General features: G+C 43.7%; 1 protein-coding gene across 1 annotated transcript in view; it reads left to right on the plus strand.

Moving 5' to 3' along the window:
* tmem8b (transmembrane protein 8B) overlaps nucleotides 1-20,688 on the plus strand; it is a gene marked incomplete at both ends in the record, with an annotated part of 101,356 nt that overhangs the window by 65,955 nt on the left and 14,713 nt on the right. The window contains 2 exons of the mRNA XM_084180430.1: nucleotides 15,236-15,414; nucleotides 17,353-17,499. Coding sequence (XP_084036556.1) covers nucleotides 15,236-15,414; nucleotides 17,353-17,499 — 326 coding nt within the window. The remainder of the gene's footprint in view (nucleotides 1-15,235; nucleotides 15,415-17,352; nucleotides 17,500-20,688) is intronic.

The following is a 20,688-nucleotide window of genomic DNA, read 5'->3' on the forward strand; positions in this document are numbered from 1 at the left end:
GAGTTTTTCCCATTCTTCTCTGCAGATCCTCTCAAGCTCTGTCAGGTTGGATGGGGAGCGTTGCTGCACAGCTATTTTCAGGTCTCTCCAGAGATGTTAGATCGGGTTCAAGTCTGGGCTCTGGCTGGGCCACTCAAGGACATTCAGAGACTTGTCCCGAAGCCACTCCTGCGTTGTCTTGGCTGTGTGCTTAGGGGTCTGAACCTTCGCCCCAGTTTCAGGTGTCTCCGGAGAAGATTTTCATCAAGGATCTCTCTGTACTTTGCTCCGTTCGTCTTTGCCTCGATCCTGACTAGTCTCCCAGTCCCTGCCACTGAAAAACATCCCCACAGTATGATGCTGCCACCACCATGCTTCACAGTAGGGATGGTGCCAGGTTTCCTCCAGACGTGATGCTTGGCATTCAGGCCAAAGAGCTCAATCTTGGTTTCATCAGACCAGAGAATCTTGTTTCTCATGGTCTGAGAGTCTTTAGGTGCCTTTTGGCAAACTCAAAGTGGGCTGTCATGTGCCTTTTAATGAGGAGTGGCTTCCATCTGGCCACTCTACCATAAAGGCCTGATTGGTGGAGGGTTGCAGAGATGGTTGTCATTCTGGAAAGTTCTCCCATCTCCACATAGGAACTCTGGAGCTCTGTCAGAGTGACCATCGGGTTCTTGGTCACCTCCCTGACCAAGGCCCTTCTCCCCCGATTGCTCTGTTTGGACGGGTGGCCAGCTCTAGGAAGAGTCTTGGTGCTTCCAAACTTCTTCCATTTAAGAATGATGGAGTCCACTGAGTTCTTGGGGACCTTCAATGATGATAGTAAAAAGTGTTGGAGCACCTTAAATGAAATTCTGTGAAGAAAGGCAAACTCAGCTCCATTATTCATTGAAACAGATGGCTCATTTATCACAAAACCAACTGATATTGCCAACTACTTTAATAATTTTTTCATTGGCAAGAGTAGCAAACTTTGGCATGACATGCCAGCAGCAATTACTAACACTACACTTCCAAGTATATACCAAGTATATATACAGTGGGGGAAAAAGGTATTTAGTTAGCCACCAATTGTGCAAGTTCTCCCACTTGAAAAGATGAGAGAGGCCTGTAATTGTCATCATAGGTACACGTCAACTATGACAGACAAATTGAGAAAAAATCACATTGTAGGATATTTAATGAATTTATTTGCAAATTATGGTGGAAAATAAGTATTTGGTCACCTACAAACAAGCAAGATTTCTGGCTCTCACAGACCTGTAACTTCTTCTTTAAGAGGCTCCTCTGTCCTCCACTCGTTACCTGTATTAATGGCACCTGTTTGAACTTGTTATCAGTATAAAAGACACCTGTCCACAACCTCAAACAGTCACACTCCAAACTCCACTATGGCCAAGACCAAAGAGCTGTCAAAGGACACCAGAAACAAAATTGTAGACCTGCACCAGGCTGGGAAGACTGAATCTGCAATAGGTAAGCAGCTTGGTTTGAAGAAATCAACTGTGGGAGCAATTATTAGGAAATGGAAGACATACAAGACCACTGATAATCTCCCTCGATCTCGGGCTCCACGCAAGATCTCACCCCGTGGGGTCAAAATGATCACAAGAACGGTGAGCAAAAATCCCAGAACCACACGGGGGGACCTAGTGAATGACCTGCAGAGAGCTGGGACCAAAGTAACAAAGCCTACCATCAGTAACACACTACGCCGCCAGGGACTAAAATCCTGCAGTGCCAGACGTGTCCCCCTGCTTAAGCCAGTACATGTCCAGGCCCGTCTGAAGTTTGCTAAAGTGCATTTGGATGATCCAGAAGAGGATTGGGAGAATGTCATATGGTCAGATGAAACAAAAATAGAACTTTTTGGTAAAAACTCAACTCGTCGTGTTTGGAGGACAAAGAATGCTGAGTTGCATCCAAAGAACACCATACCTACTGTGAAGCATGGGGGTGGAAACATCATGCTTTGGGGCTGTTTTTCTGCAAAGGGACCAGGACGACTGATCCGTGTAAAGGAAAGAATGAATGGGGCCATGTATTGTGAGATTTTGAGTGAAAACCTCCTTCCATCAGCAAGGGCATTGAAGATGAAACGTGGCTGGGTCTTTCAGCATGACAATGATCCCAAACACACCGCCCGGGCAACGAAGGAGTGGCTTCGTAAGAAGCATTAAGGTCCTGGAGTGGCCTAGCCAGTCTCCAGATCTCAACCCCATAGAAAATCTTTGGAGGGAGTTGAAAGTCCGTGTTGCCCAGCGACAGCCCCAAAACATCACTGCTCTAGAGGAGATCTGCATGGAGGAATGGGCCAACATACCAGCAACAGTGTGTGAAAACCTTGTGAAGACTTACAGAAAACGTTTGACCTGTGTCATTGCCAACAAAGGGTAAATAACAAAGTATTGAGAAACTTTTGTTATTGACCAAATACTTATTTTCCACCATAATTTGCAAATAAATTCATTAAAAATCCTACAATGTGATTTTCTGGAAAAAAAATTCTCATTTTGTCTGTCATAGTTGACGTGTACCTATGATGAAAATTACAGGCCTCTCTCATCTTTTTAAGTGGGAGAACTTGCACAATTGGTGGCTGACTAAATACTTTTTTTCCCCACTGTAATTATGAAAGACATGCATTGTAATTTTGAATACATAAAGTGAGTGTGGAAGAGGTGAACAAATTATTGTTGTCCATTGACAATGACAAGCCACCGGGGTCTGACAACTTGGATGGAAAATTGCTGAGGATAATAATGGACGATATTGCCACTCCTATTTGCCATATCTTCAATTTAAGCCTACTAGAAAGTGTGTGCCCTCAGGCCTGGAGGGAAGCAAAAGTCATTCTGCTACCTAAAAATAGTAAAGCCCCCTTTACTGGCTCAAATAGCCGACCAATTAGCCTCTTACCAACCCTTAGTAAACTTTTGGAAAAAATTGTGTTTTACCAGATACAATGCTATTTTACTGTAAACAAATTGACAACAAACTTTCAGCATGCTTATAGAGAAGGACATTCAACAAGCACAGCAATTACACAAATGACTGATGATTGGCTGAGAGAAATTGATAATAAAAAGATTGTGGGGGCTGTTTTGTTAGACTTCAGTGCGGCTTTTGAGATTATCGATTATAGTCTGCTGCTGGAAAAACGTATGTGTTATGGCTTTACACCCCCTGCTATAATGTGGATAAAGAGTTACTTGTCTAACAGAACACAGTGTGTTCTTTAATTGGAGGCCTCTCAAATATAATCCAGGTAGAATCAGGAATTCCCCAGGGTAGCTGTCTAGGCCCCTTGCTTTTTTTCCATCTTTACTAACGACATCAAATCAAATCACATTTTATTGGTCACATGCGCCGACATTACAGTGAAATGCTTACTTACAGCCCTTAACCAACAGTGCATTTATTTTTAACAAAAAAAGTAAAAATAAAACAACAACAAAAAAAGTGTTGAGAAAAAAAAGAGCAGAAGTAAAATAAAATAACAGTAGGGAGGCTATATATACAGGGGGGTACCGGTGCAGAGTCAATGTGCGGGGGCACCGGCTAGTTGAGGTAGATTTGGTAATATGTACATGTGGGTAGAGTTAAAGTGACTATGCAAAATAATTAACAGAGTAGCAGCAGCGTAAAAAGATGGGGTGGGGGGGCAGTGCAAATAGTTTGGGTAGCCATGATTAGCTGTTCAGGAGTCTTATGGCTTGGGGGTAGAAGCTGTTGAGAAGTATTTTGGACCTAGACTTGGCACTCCGGTACCGCTTGCCGTGCGGTAGCAGAGAGAACAGTCTATGACTAGGGTGGCTGGAGTCTTTGACAATTTTGAGGGCCTTCCTCTGACACCGCCTGGTATAGAGGTTCTGGATGGCAGGAAGCTTGGCCCCAGTGATGTACTGGGCCGTATGCATTACCCTCTGTAGTGCCTTGCGGTCGGAGGCCGAGCAGTTGCCATACCAGGCGGTGATGCAACCAGTCAGGATGCTCTCGATGGTGCAGCTGTAGAATTCTTTGAAGATCTGAGGACCCATGCCAAATCTTTTCAGTCTCCTGAGGGGGAATAGGCTTTGTCATGCCCTCTTCACAACTGTTTTGGTGTGTTTGGACCATAATAGTTTGTTGGTGATGCATGTCAGTCTCTCCTGGCTCAGAGTGGAAAAGAGATTTATCACTGCTTGTTTTTGTAAGAGGTGTTGACAAGCTGAATGTACCGAGCTGTCTGTTTTAAACAATAAAAAATAAAAAAATAAAATAAAACAACTGTATGCATTCACTAACTGTAAATCGCTCTGGATAAGAGCGTCTGCTAAATGACTAAAATGTAAATGAAAAATGTATAAGTGGCACCGTTCCTAATAGTATAGGGTGAAAAGATACAAATAACTCACTGTATAGCATGGAGCATCCACCTGTAATACCTCACTGTATGCGTAATCCCCTCAGATAATGTGGTTAATAGCATAGAGAATCCACCTGTAATACATCCCGATACCTAAAACAGGTTAGGCCCCCTACCCCAGGTTAGGCCCCCTACTCCAGGTTAGGCCCCCTACCCTACCCCAGGTTAGGCCCCCTACCCCCTAGGTTAGGCCCCCTACCCCCCAGGATAGGCCCCCTACCCCCCAGGTTAGGCCCCCTACCCTACCCCCCAGGTTAGGCCCCCTACCCCCCAGGTTAGGCCCCCTACCCCAATGCAGTAGTTATGTAAAGACAGTTCTGCTTTAAAATAATTAAAATATATATTTTTTCGGCAACAACACAACTGGCACAATTTTACAGTTCACAGAATAGCTGCTGTAACCTACCTCACGTGCACGTGTAGCCTAGCTTGAAGACAACCAATGAAAACATAGCAATACAACCTAGCAGTCTTACAGCGTTTATATCAGATATCCCAATAACAAACAAAACAAACAAAAATAAAGAATGACAGCCATAACTGTATTCATGGAGTCTGTGTGAGTGCTGGCAGGGACAAAAATAATGCAAGTAGCCTGCAACATTGTCACGGTAATATTATTCTCCATTGAAGGGCTAATTAGGCCTAAATGTTAATTATCCTTGCACTGCTATGTAATGTCAATCAATGTGTCCTCTTCTTTCAGGACGTTAACAGAAAGTTAAATTACTTCCACAGGAATCTTTTATAACTAAATCACTTTAACTCACGGCTCTCCTCTGGTGTCTGTAACAATTATTTGATGTCCATCACTCCGGTGGGTGGCTAGCTAGCTAGCTAGCTAGCATCACTCTGGCTGGTAGCTAGCTCCATCGATTGAACTCACGTTAATCCCCAAGGCGAAAATGACAGTCATTTGGTGGTATGGAACAATCCTCTTCCAGAACTAGCTCGTCCTCTTTCTTCTCTGTAGCTCAATTGGTAGAGCATGGCGCTTGAAAACGCCAGGGTAGTGGGTTCGATCCCCTGGACCACCCATACGTAAAAATGTATGCACACATGACTGTACGTCGCTTTGGAGGAAAGCATCTGCTAAATGGCTTATTATTATTATTATTATTATTATTATTATTATTATTATATTATTCAATGATACTCAGTATGGAACAATCCTCTTCCAGAACTAGAACATCCTCTTTTTCCAATGATACTCCGTAAGTTACTTTCTGAATTCGGCTCCTCTCTACTCGTTATCGTTCTCTCTCACTCTTTGCAACACACTTGCCTGCGAACTCCCTAGCACCTTTTTAGAGCCGGCCATGACGCTCATAGTAGTCTTGGAAAGTCTCTGAACATAACAGCAAAAGCCATATCCCTAGACTCTGCCACATAAGTAAATAAGGTATTTCTGTTTTTTTTATTTTATAAATGTGCAAAAAATCTAAAAACCTACTTTCACTTTCTTATTATTGGGTATTGTTTGTAGATTGCTGAGGATTATTTTTTTTTAATCCATTTTAGAGTAAGGCTTTAACGTAACACAATGTGGAACAAGTCAATGGGTCTGAATACATTCCGAAGGCAATGTATAAAAAGCTCAGGAAATATTGAGGTTTTTGGACACACACAGGTATTTAACCGCTTTTGTTTGTTGCCACAAAACTTTTATTTATTCTATAACCTTTATTTAACTATGCATGTCAATTTACAATGACGGCCTACCAAGAGGCAAAAGGCCTCCTGTGGGGATGGGGGCTGGGATAAAACATATATTTTTTAGGACAAAACACACATTACGACAAAAGACACTCCACAACACTACATAAAGAGAGACCTAAGACAACAACATAGCATAGGAGCAGCAACACAACATGACAGCAACACATGACAACACAACATGGTAGCAGCACAAAACATGGTACAAACATTGTTAGAAACAGACAACAGCACGAAGGACAAATAGAGAACAATACATGACGTGAAGCGGCAGTAAGAGTGTCTGGGATTAAGAATACAGGAGGTAAAACTACCCCCATACTTCCATTCATGTTTTAAACTGGTACCGGGTTACCTTCAGACGAGGCCCATGATACTTGTGGGGGTCGTACAGCAAAACGGACAACACCATTGTGTTCATGAGATCCCCTTTCCATAGAGTGGTCAAACGGTAACGACGATATAGACGTTTTTGTAAGTATTCAACGATCGTTGACACATGATGAAGCGGACCAAGGCGCAGCGTTGAAGGTGAACATATTATTTATTTAGAATGATCACTCGATCAAAACAACAACGATAACGTGACGTCTACGGTATAACACAAACCAAATCAGAACAAGATCCCACAAAGAATAGCTGAAAACATGCACACATGAGTATGGCTCCCAATCAGAGACAACGAGCAACAGCTGCCTCTGATTGGGAACCACCCTGACCAACATAGATCTATATGATCTAGAACAAAACCCAAAACATAGAAAACACAACATAGAAGCTACCCCGTGAAACTAAACATAGAAAATCCACACCCTGGCTCAACATTTCAGAGTCCCCAGAGCCAGGGCGTGACAGTAAGTGTCTTCTGGTCTGACAAACATCGCTGTAGCTCTACCACTTTCCACCGCAGATGTAGAAGGTTGACATCAAATGAAATTGTGTTTGTCACATTCGCCGAATAAAGCAGGTGTAGATCTTACCGTGAAATGCTTACTTACAAGCCCTTAACCAACAATGCAGTTTTAAGAAAATAGAGTTAAGAAAATATTTTCTAAATAAACTAAAGTAAAAAAAGTGACACAATAATATAACAATAACAAGGCTATATACAGGGGGTACCGGTACCGAGTCAATGTGCAGGGGTACAGGTTAGTCCAGGTAATAATGAGGCTATATACAGGGGGTACCGGTACCGAGTCAATGGGCTGGGGGTACAGGTTAGTCTAGGTAATAATGAGGCTATATACAGGGGGTACCGGTACCGAGTCAATGGGCTGGGGTACAGGTTAGTCCAGGTAATAATGAGGCTATATACAGGGGGTACCGGTACCGAGTCAATGTGCGGGGGTACAGGTTAGTCTAGGTAATAATGAGGCTATATACAGGGGGTACCGGTACCGAGTCAATGTGCGGGGGTACAGGTTAGTCGAGGTAATTGAGGTAATATATACATGTAGGTAGGGGTAAAGTGACTATGCGTAGATAATAAACAGCGAGTAGCAGCAGTGGGGGACAATGCAAACAGTGCAAATAGTCCAGGTAGCCATTTGATTAATTGTTCAGGAGTCTTATGGCTTGGGAATAGAAGCTGTTAAGAAGCCGTTTGGACCTAGACTTGGCGCTCTGGTACCGCTTGCCGTGCGGTAGCAGAGAGAACAGTCTGACTTGGGTGACTGGAGTCTTTTACAATTTTTAGGGCCTTCCTCTGACACCACCTACTATAGAGGTCAAGGATGGCAGAAAGCTTGGCCCCAGTGATGTACTGGGCCATACACACTACCCTCTGTAACGCATTACGGTCGGATGACGAGCAGTTGCCATACCAGGCGGTGATTCAACCGGTCAGGATGCTCTCAATGGTGCAGCTGTAGAACCTTTTGAGGATCTGAGGACCCATGCCAAATCTTTTCAGTCTCCTTAGGGGGAATAAGCATTGTCGTGCCCTCTTCACGACTGTCTTGGTGTGCTTGGACCATGATAGTTTGTTGGTGATGTGGACACCAAGGAACTTGAAGCTCTTGACCTGCTCCACTACAGCCCCGTCGATGTTAATGGGGGAGTGCTCAGCCCGCCTTTTCCTGTAGTCCAGGATCAGCTCCTTTGTCCTGATCACGTTGAGGGAGAGGTTGTTGTCCTGGAACCACACTGCCAGGTCTCTAACCTCCTCCCTATAGGCTGTCTCATCGTTGTTGGTGATCAGGCCTACCACCGTTGTGTCATCAGCAAACTTAATGATGGTGTTATAGTCGTGCTTGGCCACGCAGTCGTGGGTGAGCAAGGAGTACAGGAAGGAACTAAGCACGCACCCCTGAGGGGCCCCCGTGTTGAGGATCAGTGTGGCAGATATGTTGTTGCTTCCTTCACCACCTGGGGGCAGCCCGTCAGGAAGTCCAGGATCCAGTTGCGGAGGGAGGTGTTTATTCCCAGGGTCCTTAGCTTAGTGATGAGCTTTGTGGGCAGTATGGTGTTGAACGCTGAGCTGTAGTTAATGAATAGCATTCTCACGTAGGTGTTCCTTTTGTCCAGGTGAGAAAGGGCAGTCTGGAATGCAATAGAGATTGCGTCATCTGTGGATCTGTTGGGGCGGTATGCCAATTGGAGTGGGTCTAAGGTTTCTGGGAGGATGGTGCTGATGTGAGCCATGACCAGCCTTTCAAAGCACTTAATGTCTACAGACGTGACATTAATTTTTATTCATTTAGGCAGGTTACCTTGGCGGTCTTGGGAACAGGGAATATAGTGGTCTGCTTGAAACATGTAGGTTTTACAGACTCGATCAGGGACAGGTTGAAAATGTGAGTGAAGACACTTGCCAGTTGGTCAGCACATGCTCTGAGTACACATCCTGGTAATCCGTCTGGCCCTGCGGCCTTGTGAATGTTGACCTGTTTAAAGGTGTTACTCACATTGGCTACGGAGAGCGTGATCACACAGTCGTCCGGAATAGCTGGTGCTCTCATATATGCTTCAGTGTTGCTTGCCTCGAAGCACGAATAGAAGTCATTTAGCTTGTCTGGTAGGCTCATGTCACTGGGCAGCTCGCGGCTGGGCTTCCCTTTGTAGTCCGTAATAGTTTGCAAGCCCTGCCACATCCGACTAGCATCAGTAGGATTCAATCTTAGTCCTGTATTGACGCTTTGCGCGTTGGATGGTTTGTCGGAGGGCATGGCTGGATTTCTTATAAGCGTTTGGGTTAGTGTCCCGCTCCTTGAAAGCGGCAGCTCTACCCTTTAGCTCAGTGCGGATGTTGCCTCTAATCCATGGCTTCTAGTTGGGGTATGTACGTACGGTCACTGTGTGGACGACGTCATCGATGCACTTATTGATGAAGCCAGGGACTGATGTGGTATACTCCTCAATGCCATTTGATGAATCCCGGAACATATTCCAGTCTGTGGTAGCAAAACAGTCCTGTACCTTAGCATCTGCGTCATCTGACCACTTCCGTATTGAGCGAGTCACTGGTATGTCCTGCTTTAGTTTTTGCTTGTAAGCAGGAATCAGGAGGATAGAATTATGGTCTGATTTGCAAAATGGAGGGCGAGGGAGAGCTTTGTACGCGTCTCTGTGTGTGAAGTAAAGGTGGTCTAGAGTTTTTTTCCCTCTTTTTGCACATGTGACATGCTAGTAGAAATTAGGTAAAACGGATTTAAGTTTCCCTGCATTAAAGTCCCCGGCCACTAGGAGCGCCACCTCTGGATGAGCAGTTTCCTGTTTGCTTATGGCCCTATACAGCTGGTTGAGTGCGGTCTTAGTGCCAGCATCGGTTTGTGGTCTTAGTGCCAGCATCAGTTTATGGTCTTAGTGCCAGCATCGGTTTGTGGTGGTAAATAGACAGCTACGAAAAATACAGATGAAAACTCTCTTGGTAAATAGTGTGGTCTACAGCTTATCATGCAAAACCTTGAGATTTCTTTAATATTAGATTTCGCGCATCAGCTGTTATTGATAAATAGACACAGACCACCACCCCTGGTGTTACCGGGCGGATATCTCTATCTAAATAGACACAGACCACCACCCCTCGTGTTACCGGGCGGATATCTCTATCTAAATAGACACAGACCACCACCCCTGGTGTTACCGGGCAGATATCTCTATCTAAATAGACACAGACCACCACCCCTGGTGTTACCGGGCGGATATCTCTATCTAAATAGACACAGACCACCACCCCTGGTGTTACCGGGCGGATATCTCTATCTAAATAGACACAGACCACCACCCCTCGTGTTACCGGGCAGATATCTCTATCTCGAACTGACAGATTTAGATGGGGATTGTTTTATTATGTTAATTAGATTGACGCACGGGTGCATCCATAGACTCTTAAGGATCTTAACTAGCCTCTCCAAGCACTTCATGATGACAGAAGTGAGTGCTACAGGGCAATAGTAATTTAGTTTAGTTACCGTCGCTTTCTTGGGTACAGGCACAATGGTGGACATGTTGAAGCAAGTGGGGACAACGGACTAGGATAGGCAGAGATTAAAGATATCCATAAACGCTCCAGCCAGCTGTTCTGCACATGCGCTAAGGACCCGGCTTGGAATGCTGTCTGGTACGGCACCCTTGCGACAGATTACACGCTTGAATGTCTTACTCTTGTCTGCCACGGCGACCGGGAGCACATAGTCCTCATGAGTGGCTGGGGCCCATGTTGTCGGCTCAGTGTTTTCCTCGGAGCAGGCGAAGGTGTTTAGCTTGTCTGGGAGCGCGGCGTGGTTTTCCCTTTATAATCCGTGAGTGTCTGGAGTCCCTGCCACATACGTCTCGTGTCTGAGCCGTTGAATTACGACTCCACGTTGTCCCTATACTGACGTTTTGTCTCTTTGATTGCCTTACGGAGGTCATAACTGGTCTGTTTGTACTTGTCCATTTTCCCAGTCACCTTGCCATGGTTAAATGCGGTGGTTCGCGTTTTCAGTTTTGCGCGAATGCTGCCGTCTATCCGCATTTTTTGGTTTGGATAAGTTCTAATCGTCACAGTAGGTGATGTGTAGCTGGTGAAATAATATTACATATTTTGCTTCTTGCACTCTCACCAGTAGAACTACATTTTCTGTTCCTCAAAATGCCTGAAGTAAATTCCATTAACACTTAACAACAGCACCATCCACCAGTCTGTCAAGGCGGCCAATATCAAGAACATTACAGGAACAACATCCTCTATGCGCTTTCTGATGAACCCAGTCACTGAGTCCGTGTATACGTCGACGCTATTCCCAGAGGTGACCTGTAACATTTCCCAGTCCGGGGGATCAAAATAGTCTTGAGGCATAAATTCGATTGGTCAGATCATTTATTTATGTCCTCGGCTACCTCAGGATATGCGGTTTCCAGTTTGCACACAGTCCAGTGTAGTTCCTTGAGAGCTGTAGCGGTGTCGGCTTGAGGGGGAATATACACGGCTGTGATGATGACCAAAGACAATTATCTCCAGAGGTAATGCGGTCGGCATTTGATGGTGAGGTATTCCAGATTGGGAGAACAAAAGGACTTGAGTTCCTGTACGTATCACACCATGAGACATACCCCTCCACCTCTGTTTTTCCCGGAGAGTTCTTTCTTCCTGTCCGCACGATGAACGGAGAATCCCCACTGGCTGTATGGACGGGGACAATATATCCGGAGAGCCATGATTCTGTGAAACAAAGTATGTTACAGTCCCTTATGTCTCTCTGAAAGGAGATCCTCGCCCTGAGCTCGTCTACTTTATTGTCCAGGGACTGAACGTTAGTGAGTAATATACTTGGTTTGCTCGCCGCCTGAGCCTGACTAGAACCCCACTTCTCCTCCCTCTTCTCCTGTGTCAACATTTGGGTGTAGCACCCGGGATGAATGGGGCTGCCTCGGGAAGTCCAAACAAAGGATCCAGGTCAGGGAAGTCGAACTTCTGATCAAATTTCCGGTGAGTGACCGCCGATCTAATGTCAGAAAGTTATTTTCAAGGCTGTAGGTAATAATACTAGAAACATTCTGAGCAAATTATGTAAGAAATAACACAAACCAAAAATAATACTGCAAAGTTGGCTAGGCGCTAGAAACAGGGTGACCTTGTCTGTCGACGCCATCTTGTCAACATTACATTCACAACTCCTTTTTAGCAAAGAGTTTTGAACGGTTTTGAAAATGACTTCTAATATGAAGTATAAATAGGTTAAGAAATTTACGTAACTTTTTTTTTTTTTTACCAGATCAAATCAAATGTTATTTGTCACATGTGCCAAATACAACCTTACTGTGAAATGCTTACTTAGTCAGGTAAAAAGGTGATTGTGTATGCTAGCTGGTAAATACTTAATCAAGTACAGATATACTGTGTATTTGAGAGGTTGAAGTCAACAGATTGGAACAGCATCTGGATTCTTAGTTTGTTACGTGCAGTATGAGACATCCTCTAATCATGGACATCTTAATCATGGACATCTTAATCATGCACGGTAGTGTGAGTCGTTCCAGGTTAATACAAATGTAATTACAGCTATTTATTTAATCATATAACCATGGATGTGACTGACCCAGATGCCAATAATATAACCGTGGATGTGACTGACCCAGATGCCAATCATAAAGGCATGGATGTGACTGACCCAGATGCCAATCATAAAGGCATGGATGTGACTGACCCAGATGCCAATCATAAAGGCATGGATGTGACTGACCCAGATGCCAATCAGATAACCGCGGATGTGACTGACCCAGATGCCAATCTGATAACCGTGGATGTGATTGACCCAGATGCCAATCATATAGCCATGGATGTGACTGACCCAGATGCCAATCAGATAACCGCAGATGTGACTGACCCAGATGCCAATCAGATAACCAAGGATGTGACTGACCCAGATGCCAATCAGATAACCAAGGATGTGACTGACCCAGATGCCAATCAGATAACCGCGGATGTGACTGACCAAGATGCCAATCTGATAACTGCGGATGTCACTGACCCAGATGCCAATCTGATAACCGCGGATGTTACTGACCCAGATGCCAATCATATAGCCATGGATGTGACTGATCCAGATGCCAATCTGATAACCGTGGATGTGACTGACCCAGATGCCAATCAGATAACCGTGGATGTGACTGACCCAGATGCCAATCAGATAACCGTGGATGTGACTGACCCAGATGCCAATCAGATAACCGCGGATGTGACTGACCCAGATGCCAATCAGATAACCGCGGATGTGACTGACCCAGATGCCAATCTGATAACCGTGGATGTGACTGACCCAGATGCCAATCAGATAACAGTGGATGTGACTGACCCAGATGCCAATCAGATAACCATGGATGTGACTGACCCAGATTCCAATCAGATAACCGCGGATGTGACTGACCCAGATGCCAATCAGATAACCGCGGATGTGACTGACCCAGATGCCAATCTGATAACCGCGTATGTGACTGACCCAGATGCCAATCATATAGCCATGGATGTGACTGACCCAGATGCCAATCAGATAACCGCGGATGTGACTGACCCAGATGCCCATCTGATAACCGCGGATGTCACTGACCCAGATGCCAATCTGATAACCGCGGATGTCACTGACCCAGATGCCAATCAGATAACCGCGGATGTGACTGACCCAGATGCCAATCAGATAACCGCGGATGTGACTGACCCAGATGCCAATCTGATAACCATGGATGTGACTGACCCAGATGCCAATCTGATAACCGCGGATGTGACTGACCCAGATGCCAATCAGATAATTGTCTAGTTGAATATGTACAGTATCAGACACTTTTGTTTAATCAGAATCCACCAATCAGGTAATAGTGTAATTACCGACTGCATTAGAGGGCGGTAGAATGTGATCTGTCAGTCATCACCACCTCTTAGCCAGTCATCACCATCTCATTATACATAATTATAGACCATCCTGTCTGTCTGTTTCTGTCTGTCTCTCTGCCTGCCTGCCTGTCAGAGAAACAGAGAGAGAAACAGAGAGAGCAACAGAGAGAGCAACAGAGAGGGAAACAGAGAGGGAAACAGAGAGAGACAGAGAAACAGAGAGAGAAACAGAGGGAAACAGAGATAAATAGAAACAGAAGTAAACAAGAGAGAAACAGAGGGAGACAGAGAAACGGAGAGAGATGGACAGAGACACAGAGAGAGACAGAGAGAGACAGAGGGAGACAGAGGGAGAAACAGCGAATTCGAGAGAAAGAGAGGGAGAAACAGAGAATTGGAGAGAAACAGAGAGAAACAAGAAAAAGAGAGAAACAGCGAGTTAGAGAGAAACAGAGAGAAACTGCGAATTAGAGAGAAAGAGAGAAACAGAGAACCAGAGAGAGAAAGAGAGACAGAGAGAGACATATATATGTATACTTTGACAATGTAAGTAATTTAACTTGCCATGTCAATAAAGTCTATTGAATTGAATTGACAGAGAGAAAGCGAGAGAAACAATGAAACCGCAAATTCGAGAGAAAGAGAGAATTAGAGAGAAACATACACAATCCATGTCTCTATTGTCTCAAAGCTTAAATATCCTTCTTTAACCTGTCTCCTCCCCTTCATCTACACTGATTGAAGTGGATTTAACAGGTGACATCAATAAGGGATCATAGCTTTCACCTGGATTCACCTGGTCATTCTATGTCATGGAAAGAGCAGGTGTTCCTAATGTTTTGTATACTCAGTGCACGATCACACCCCAAGCCGGCTCTGAGGGGAAACCAAACTAGGAGGCCCGTGGCAGCCCAAGCATACACAGGTTCCACCGGCTCCAAAAAGGGGAACAGAAGACACCTTTTTCCCCAATAATTATCCAAGAAGCCTGAACTGTCAGAGCCCCATATAGGGAACCAGAACCTGCTGCAACTTGGCTATACGACACTGACACGCTGCATCCCCTAGTCCATAGACCTCCACGGTTCCAAGAAAAATACTAACCTTGCGAGCCTGAACTGTCAGAACTAATGCAAGGAACCGCAAGTCCAAAACAACGGAACACTTGTCGTGACTCAATTCCAAAATCAGAATCTGACCCCAACCTTGTGCTCTACTGTGCCCTGGTTAATGTGCGCGTGTGTCCGCGTTAGCATACTGTAATGTGTAAACGTGTGTCTGTGTCTATGCTAACCTATCTCTCCTGTCTGTGGGTCCAGGCTGGGATGGATGGGGCTGTACAGACCCCTCGGAGGCGTATTCCTATAGTTTCCAGCTCCTGTCCACCTTGCTGCTCTGCCTCAGTAACCTGATGTTTGTTCCTCCTGTGGTGATCGCTGTCCGCAGCCATTACCTACTGGAGGCCTCCGTATACATCTTCACCATGTTCTTTTCTACTGTGAGTTATGTGAGCCACCCACACACCCACACACCCAGTTTAATGTCATTCGGAAAAGAAAACGCAACAGTGAATAACATTGGTGATAATGGACACCCTTGTCTAGTTCCTCTGTGCTGCTGGAATGGTTAAGATACGTGTTCCAACATTTTACTGCTAACGTTTCTCATTTAGTTTATTGCAATACCCAGGGTAGAGAGAGATGTTTAACTGAATGACCTCATAGGCCTGCGACATACAAAACATGAAGGAAGTCATCAGTCATCTTTGTGTAATGCAGTGTTAATTTGGCAGCTATTTTACATTTTGTTTTTGTCTTAAAATACCTTTTATTCTTAGTTACATTTTAGTCATTTCATCCTTCCATCCTAGTTGTCATCAATCAACTAAAACTCTGGACAGTTTTAGTCTAGTTTTAGTCACAGTCATTTTAGTCACAAAATAGTAAATGTATTTCAATTAAATATAAAATAGAGCTTCTGACATGATCAGAGCAAAAATGGCCTGAAAGCAAAGATGATCAAAGACATTATTGTTTCTAATTGAGGTAAGTTACAATTGAAATGTCCTGGCTGGCATCAGTCCAAAAGAGAGACAAGTGATTGAAATGTCCTGGCTGCGCATAGGGCTGTTACTGTGACCGTATTACCGCCACACCGGCGGTCACGAGTCACGAAGGCAGTCAAATTCCACGTGACCGTTTAGTCACGGTAACTAGGCTTCTCCAAGCTCTGATGCTGCTGATGGTCATTAGTATCCTACCAAACTAGCTAACTGCCTGGTACTCAGCACTCTATTGTCCCTCTAATCACTCTGACATCAATGCAAATGTCATCGAAAATCTAATCAAACACCTCACAAGAGCCCATGAGCTCATGTTGCGCAACATTTCTATAGGCTATGCAATTGCATGAGAAAACAGGGTGATGGCCTCTATTAAAAAGAGGAGGATCCCATCAGCTTTCTATAGGCTGGGCCTACTATATTCCTCAACTTTCCTAATGTTAAGCACATTGCTTCTCTTTACAACAGGAGTACAGCCTACCTGGCTGGCATGAAAATGAACCACGGGAAAAGCGTCCTCCATTCGCTATTTAAGTGCATAGATTACATGTATTTTTTCCCACTGCCCCTGTTTCGAGACAGGTGCATGATAATGGTCCATTCTAAATCAAAACAAATTTCACACATATATTATTTAGTATATGTAAAGACAAGATTAAATCATCAATAGTCTGATGGGTGACAATATCAGCCTGTCACTTGTGAATGATGCCCAGCATAAGAAACAACGCCTTGTTTTTATTATAGTCCCCCACCTCATGTAGCCTAGCTCATACAGAGAGGGAAAAAAGTATTTGATCCCCTGCTGATTGTGTACGTTTGCCCACTGACAAAGACATGATCAGTCTATAATTTTAATGGTAGGTTTATTGGCTACGCAATTAAGTGAGAAATCCGAGTTTTGACGGACTCTATTAAAAAGAGGAGGATCCCATCAGCCTTCTATAGGCTGGGACTACTATTTATCAACTTTCCTAATATTAAGCGTATTGATTTGCTTTACTACAGGAGTATAGTCAACCTGGCAGGCATTAAAATGAACCACGGGTAAAGCGTCCTCCATTCGCTATTTCAGTGCATAGTTGACACACATTTTTTTCCTCACGCCCCTTTTTTCCCCAGGCCCCTTTTTTCCCCATGCCCCTGTTAAGTGGAATAATACACACTCCGTGTTTCAAAACTGAAATACTGCACATTATCAACCTTATTTTTTATTAATGTTTTTAATTTATTCCAGTTCTACCATATTGTCCTGTTCTTAATTGAGTTCTATTCCAGTTCTACCATGCTACAGTATTTAATGTTATATATTGTGTTCTATTCCAGTTCTACCATGCGACAGTATTTAATGTTATATATTGTGTATCATTTCAGTTCTACCATGCGTGTGACCAGCCGGGTATCGTGGTGTTCTGTATCATGGAATACGATGTTCTCCAGTTCTGTGACTTTCTGGGTTCCCTCATGTCTGTCTGGGTCACCGTCATCTCTATGGCCCGGCTCAAGTCTATCATTAAACAGGTTAGTGCTCTATCCATCTGTTATTAAGAGGCGTTCTCCCCTCAGCAGCCTCCTGTTTTATCCACAGTGCATTCGGAAAGTATTCAGACCCCTTGACCTTTTCCACATTTTGTTACGTTACAGCCTTATTCTAAAATTGATTAAATATTTTTTTCCCCCTCATCAATCTACACACAATACCCCATAATGACAAAGCAAAAACAGGTTTTTAGACATTTTTGCAAACGTATAAAAAAAATAAAAATAAATACCTTATTTACATAAGTATTCAGACCCTTTGCTATGAGACTCGAAATTGAGCTCAGGTGCATCCTGTTTCCAGTGATCATACTTGAGATGTTTCTACAGCTTGATTGGAGTCCACCTGTGGTAAATTCAATTGATTGGACATGATTTGGAAACGTACACACCAGTCTAAATAAGGTCCCACAGTTGACAGTGCATGTCAGAGCAAAAACCAAGCCTAGAGGTCAAAAATTGTCCGTAGAGCTCTGAGACAGGATCGTGTCGAGGCACAGATCTGGGGAATGGTACCAAAATATTTCTGCAGCATTGAAGGTCCCCAAGAACACAGTGGCCTCCATCATTCTTAAATGGAAGAACTTTGGAAGCACCAAGAATCTTCCTAGAGCTGGCCGCCCGGCCAAACTGAGAAATCGGGGGAGAAGGCCCAGCCAGAGCCCGGATTTTAACCCGATCGAACATCTCTGGAGAGACCTGAAAATAGCTGTGCAGTGACGCTCCCCATCCAACCTGACAGAGCTTGAGTGGATCTGCAGAGAAGAATAGGAGAAACTCCCCAAATACAGGTGTGCCAAGCTTGTAGCGTCATACCCAAGAAGACTCGAGGCTGTAATTTCTGCCAAAGGTGCTTCAACAAAGTACTGAGTAAAGGGTCTGAATACTTATGTAAATGTGATATTTCAGTTTTTTATTTTTTATTCATTTGCTAAAATTTATACAATCCTGTTTTTTCTTTCTCGCTATGGGTAATTTGTGTAGATTGATGAGGGGGAAAAAACAATTTAATCCATTCTAGAATAAGGTGATAATGTAACAAAATGTTTAAAAAGTCAAGGGGTCTGAATACTTTCCGAATGCACTGTATATACACTAAACAAAAATATGAACACAACAATTTCAAAGAATTTACTGAGTTACAGTTCATATAAGAAAATCAGTCAATTTAAATAAATTCATTAGGCCCTAATCTATGGATTTCACGTCTGGGAATACAGATATGCATCTGTTGGTCACAGATACCTTAAAAAAAGGTAGGGGTGTGGATCAGAAAACAAGTCATTATCTGGTGTGACCACTATTTGCCTCATACAGCGTGACACATCTCCTTCGCATAGAGTTGTTCAGGCTGTTGATTGTGGCCTGTCGAATGTTGTCCCACTCCTCTTTAAATGGCTGTGCGAAGTTGCTGGATATTGGAACTGGAACACGCTGTTGATCCAGAGCATCCCAAACATGCTCAATGGGTGACATGTCTGGTGAGCATGGAAGAACTGGGACATTTTCAGCTTCCAGGAATTGTGTACAGATCCTTGCGACATGGGGCCGTGCGTTATCATGCCGAAACATCAGGTGATGGCGGCGGATGAATGTCACAACAATGGGCCTCAGGATCTCATCACGGTATCTCTGTGCGTTCAAATTGCCATCGATAAAATGCAATTTTGTTCGTTGTCCGTAGCTTATGCCTGCCCATAGCATAACCCCACTGCCACCATGGGGCACTCTGTTCACAACGCTGACATCAGCTAATCGCTAATCGACAAAGGTTCTGTTCTCTTTCATTTTTATTCTGCAACACTGTGTAAACTTCAGAACAACTGCAAACCCACCATGCAACCCTTTGACCGGAACTGTAATAATTTTTGGAAAGTTAAATGTATATTTATAATATACATTTTATACATTATTACATTTATAACAACAAGGTTAATTAAAATGCATTCCAGGTGACTACCTCATGAAGCTGGTTGAGAAAATGCCAAGAGTGGTCAAAGCTGTCATCAAGGCAAAGGGTGGCTATTTGAAGAATCTCAAATGTAAAATATATTTTGATTTGTTTAACACTTTTTTGGTGACTACATGATTCCATATGTGTTATTTCATAGTTTTGATGTCTTCACTATTATTCTACAATGTAGAAAATAGTAAAAATAAAGAAAGACCCTTGAATGAGTAGGTGTGTCCAAACTTTTGACTGGTAGTGTGTATATACAGTATATATACACAGGGGATGCAGTTACTCAAATAATACAGCTGGTGGCTCCACAAATATAAATACATATACATACATATCAATTACATAACCTGGTTGCTTAATTATGACAAAACTCATACATCTAAATCTATTTCAACCAGTTAAATGTTCACTAACAGGGACGTAAACAGAAATAATAAAAAATAAGCTTTTTTTTGGAACATTTCTAGGATCTTTTGTTTCAGCTCATGAAACAAACACTTTACATTTACATTTAACATTTTAACATTTTAGTCATTTATCCAGAGCGACTTACAGTTAGTGAGTGCATACATTATTTGTGTTATTTCATACTGGCCCCCTGTGGGAATCGAACCCACAACCCTGGCGTTGCAAACGCCATGCTCTACCAATTGAGCTACATCCCTGCCGGCCATTCCCTCCCCTACCCTGGACGACGCTGGGCCAATTGTGCGCCGCCCCATGGGTCTCCCGGTCGCGGCCGGCTGCGACAGAGCCTGGATTCGAACCAGGATCTCTAGTGGCACAGTTAGCACTGGGATGCGGCGCCTTAGACCACTGCGCCACTCGGGAGGCCTCTACATGTTGTGTTCATATTTTTGTTCAGTATAGATCATCTCTATAGATACATAATGGTAGAACCACCGTCATATTAGAGAGAAGTAGAAATGCTGAAACAAAGATATGGGAGTCGGCAATCTGTCACAGTTTTACTCTATGGTTGTTGACATTCTGCATTCTTCAACACTCCCCTCTTCTTCTCGCTGTACCTCTCTCCCTCCCTGTATCCCGTCTATCTTCCTCTCCCTCCCTGTATCCTGTCTATCTTGTATCTTCTTCTTACTGTTAATACTTATTGTTTATTTAACTTTTCTTTACTATCTACTTCACTTGCTTTGGCAATGTTAACATACATTTCCCATGCCAATAAAGCCCTTAGAGAGAGAGAG

This window comes from Coregonus lavaretus, assembly GCF_964263955.1.
Source record: "Coregonus lavaretus genome assembly, chromosome: 17".
Lineage (NCBI taxonomy): Eukaryota > Metazoa > Chordata > Actinopteri > Salmoniformes > Salmonidae > Coregonus > Coregonus lavaretus.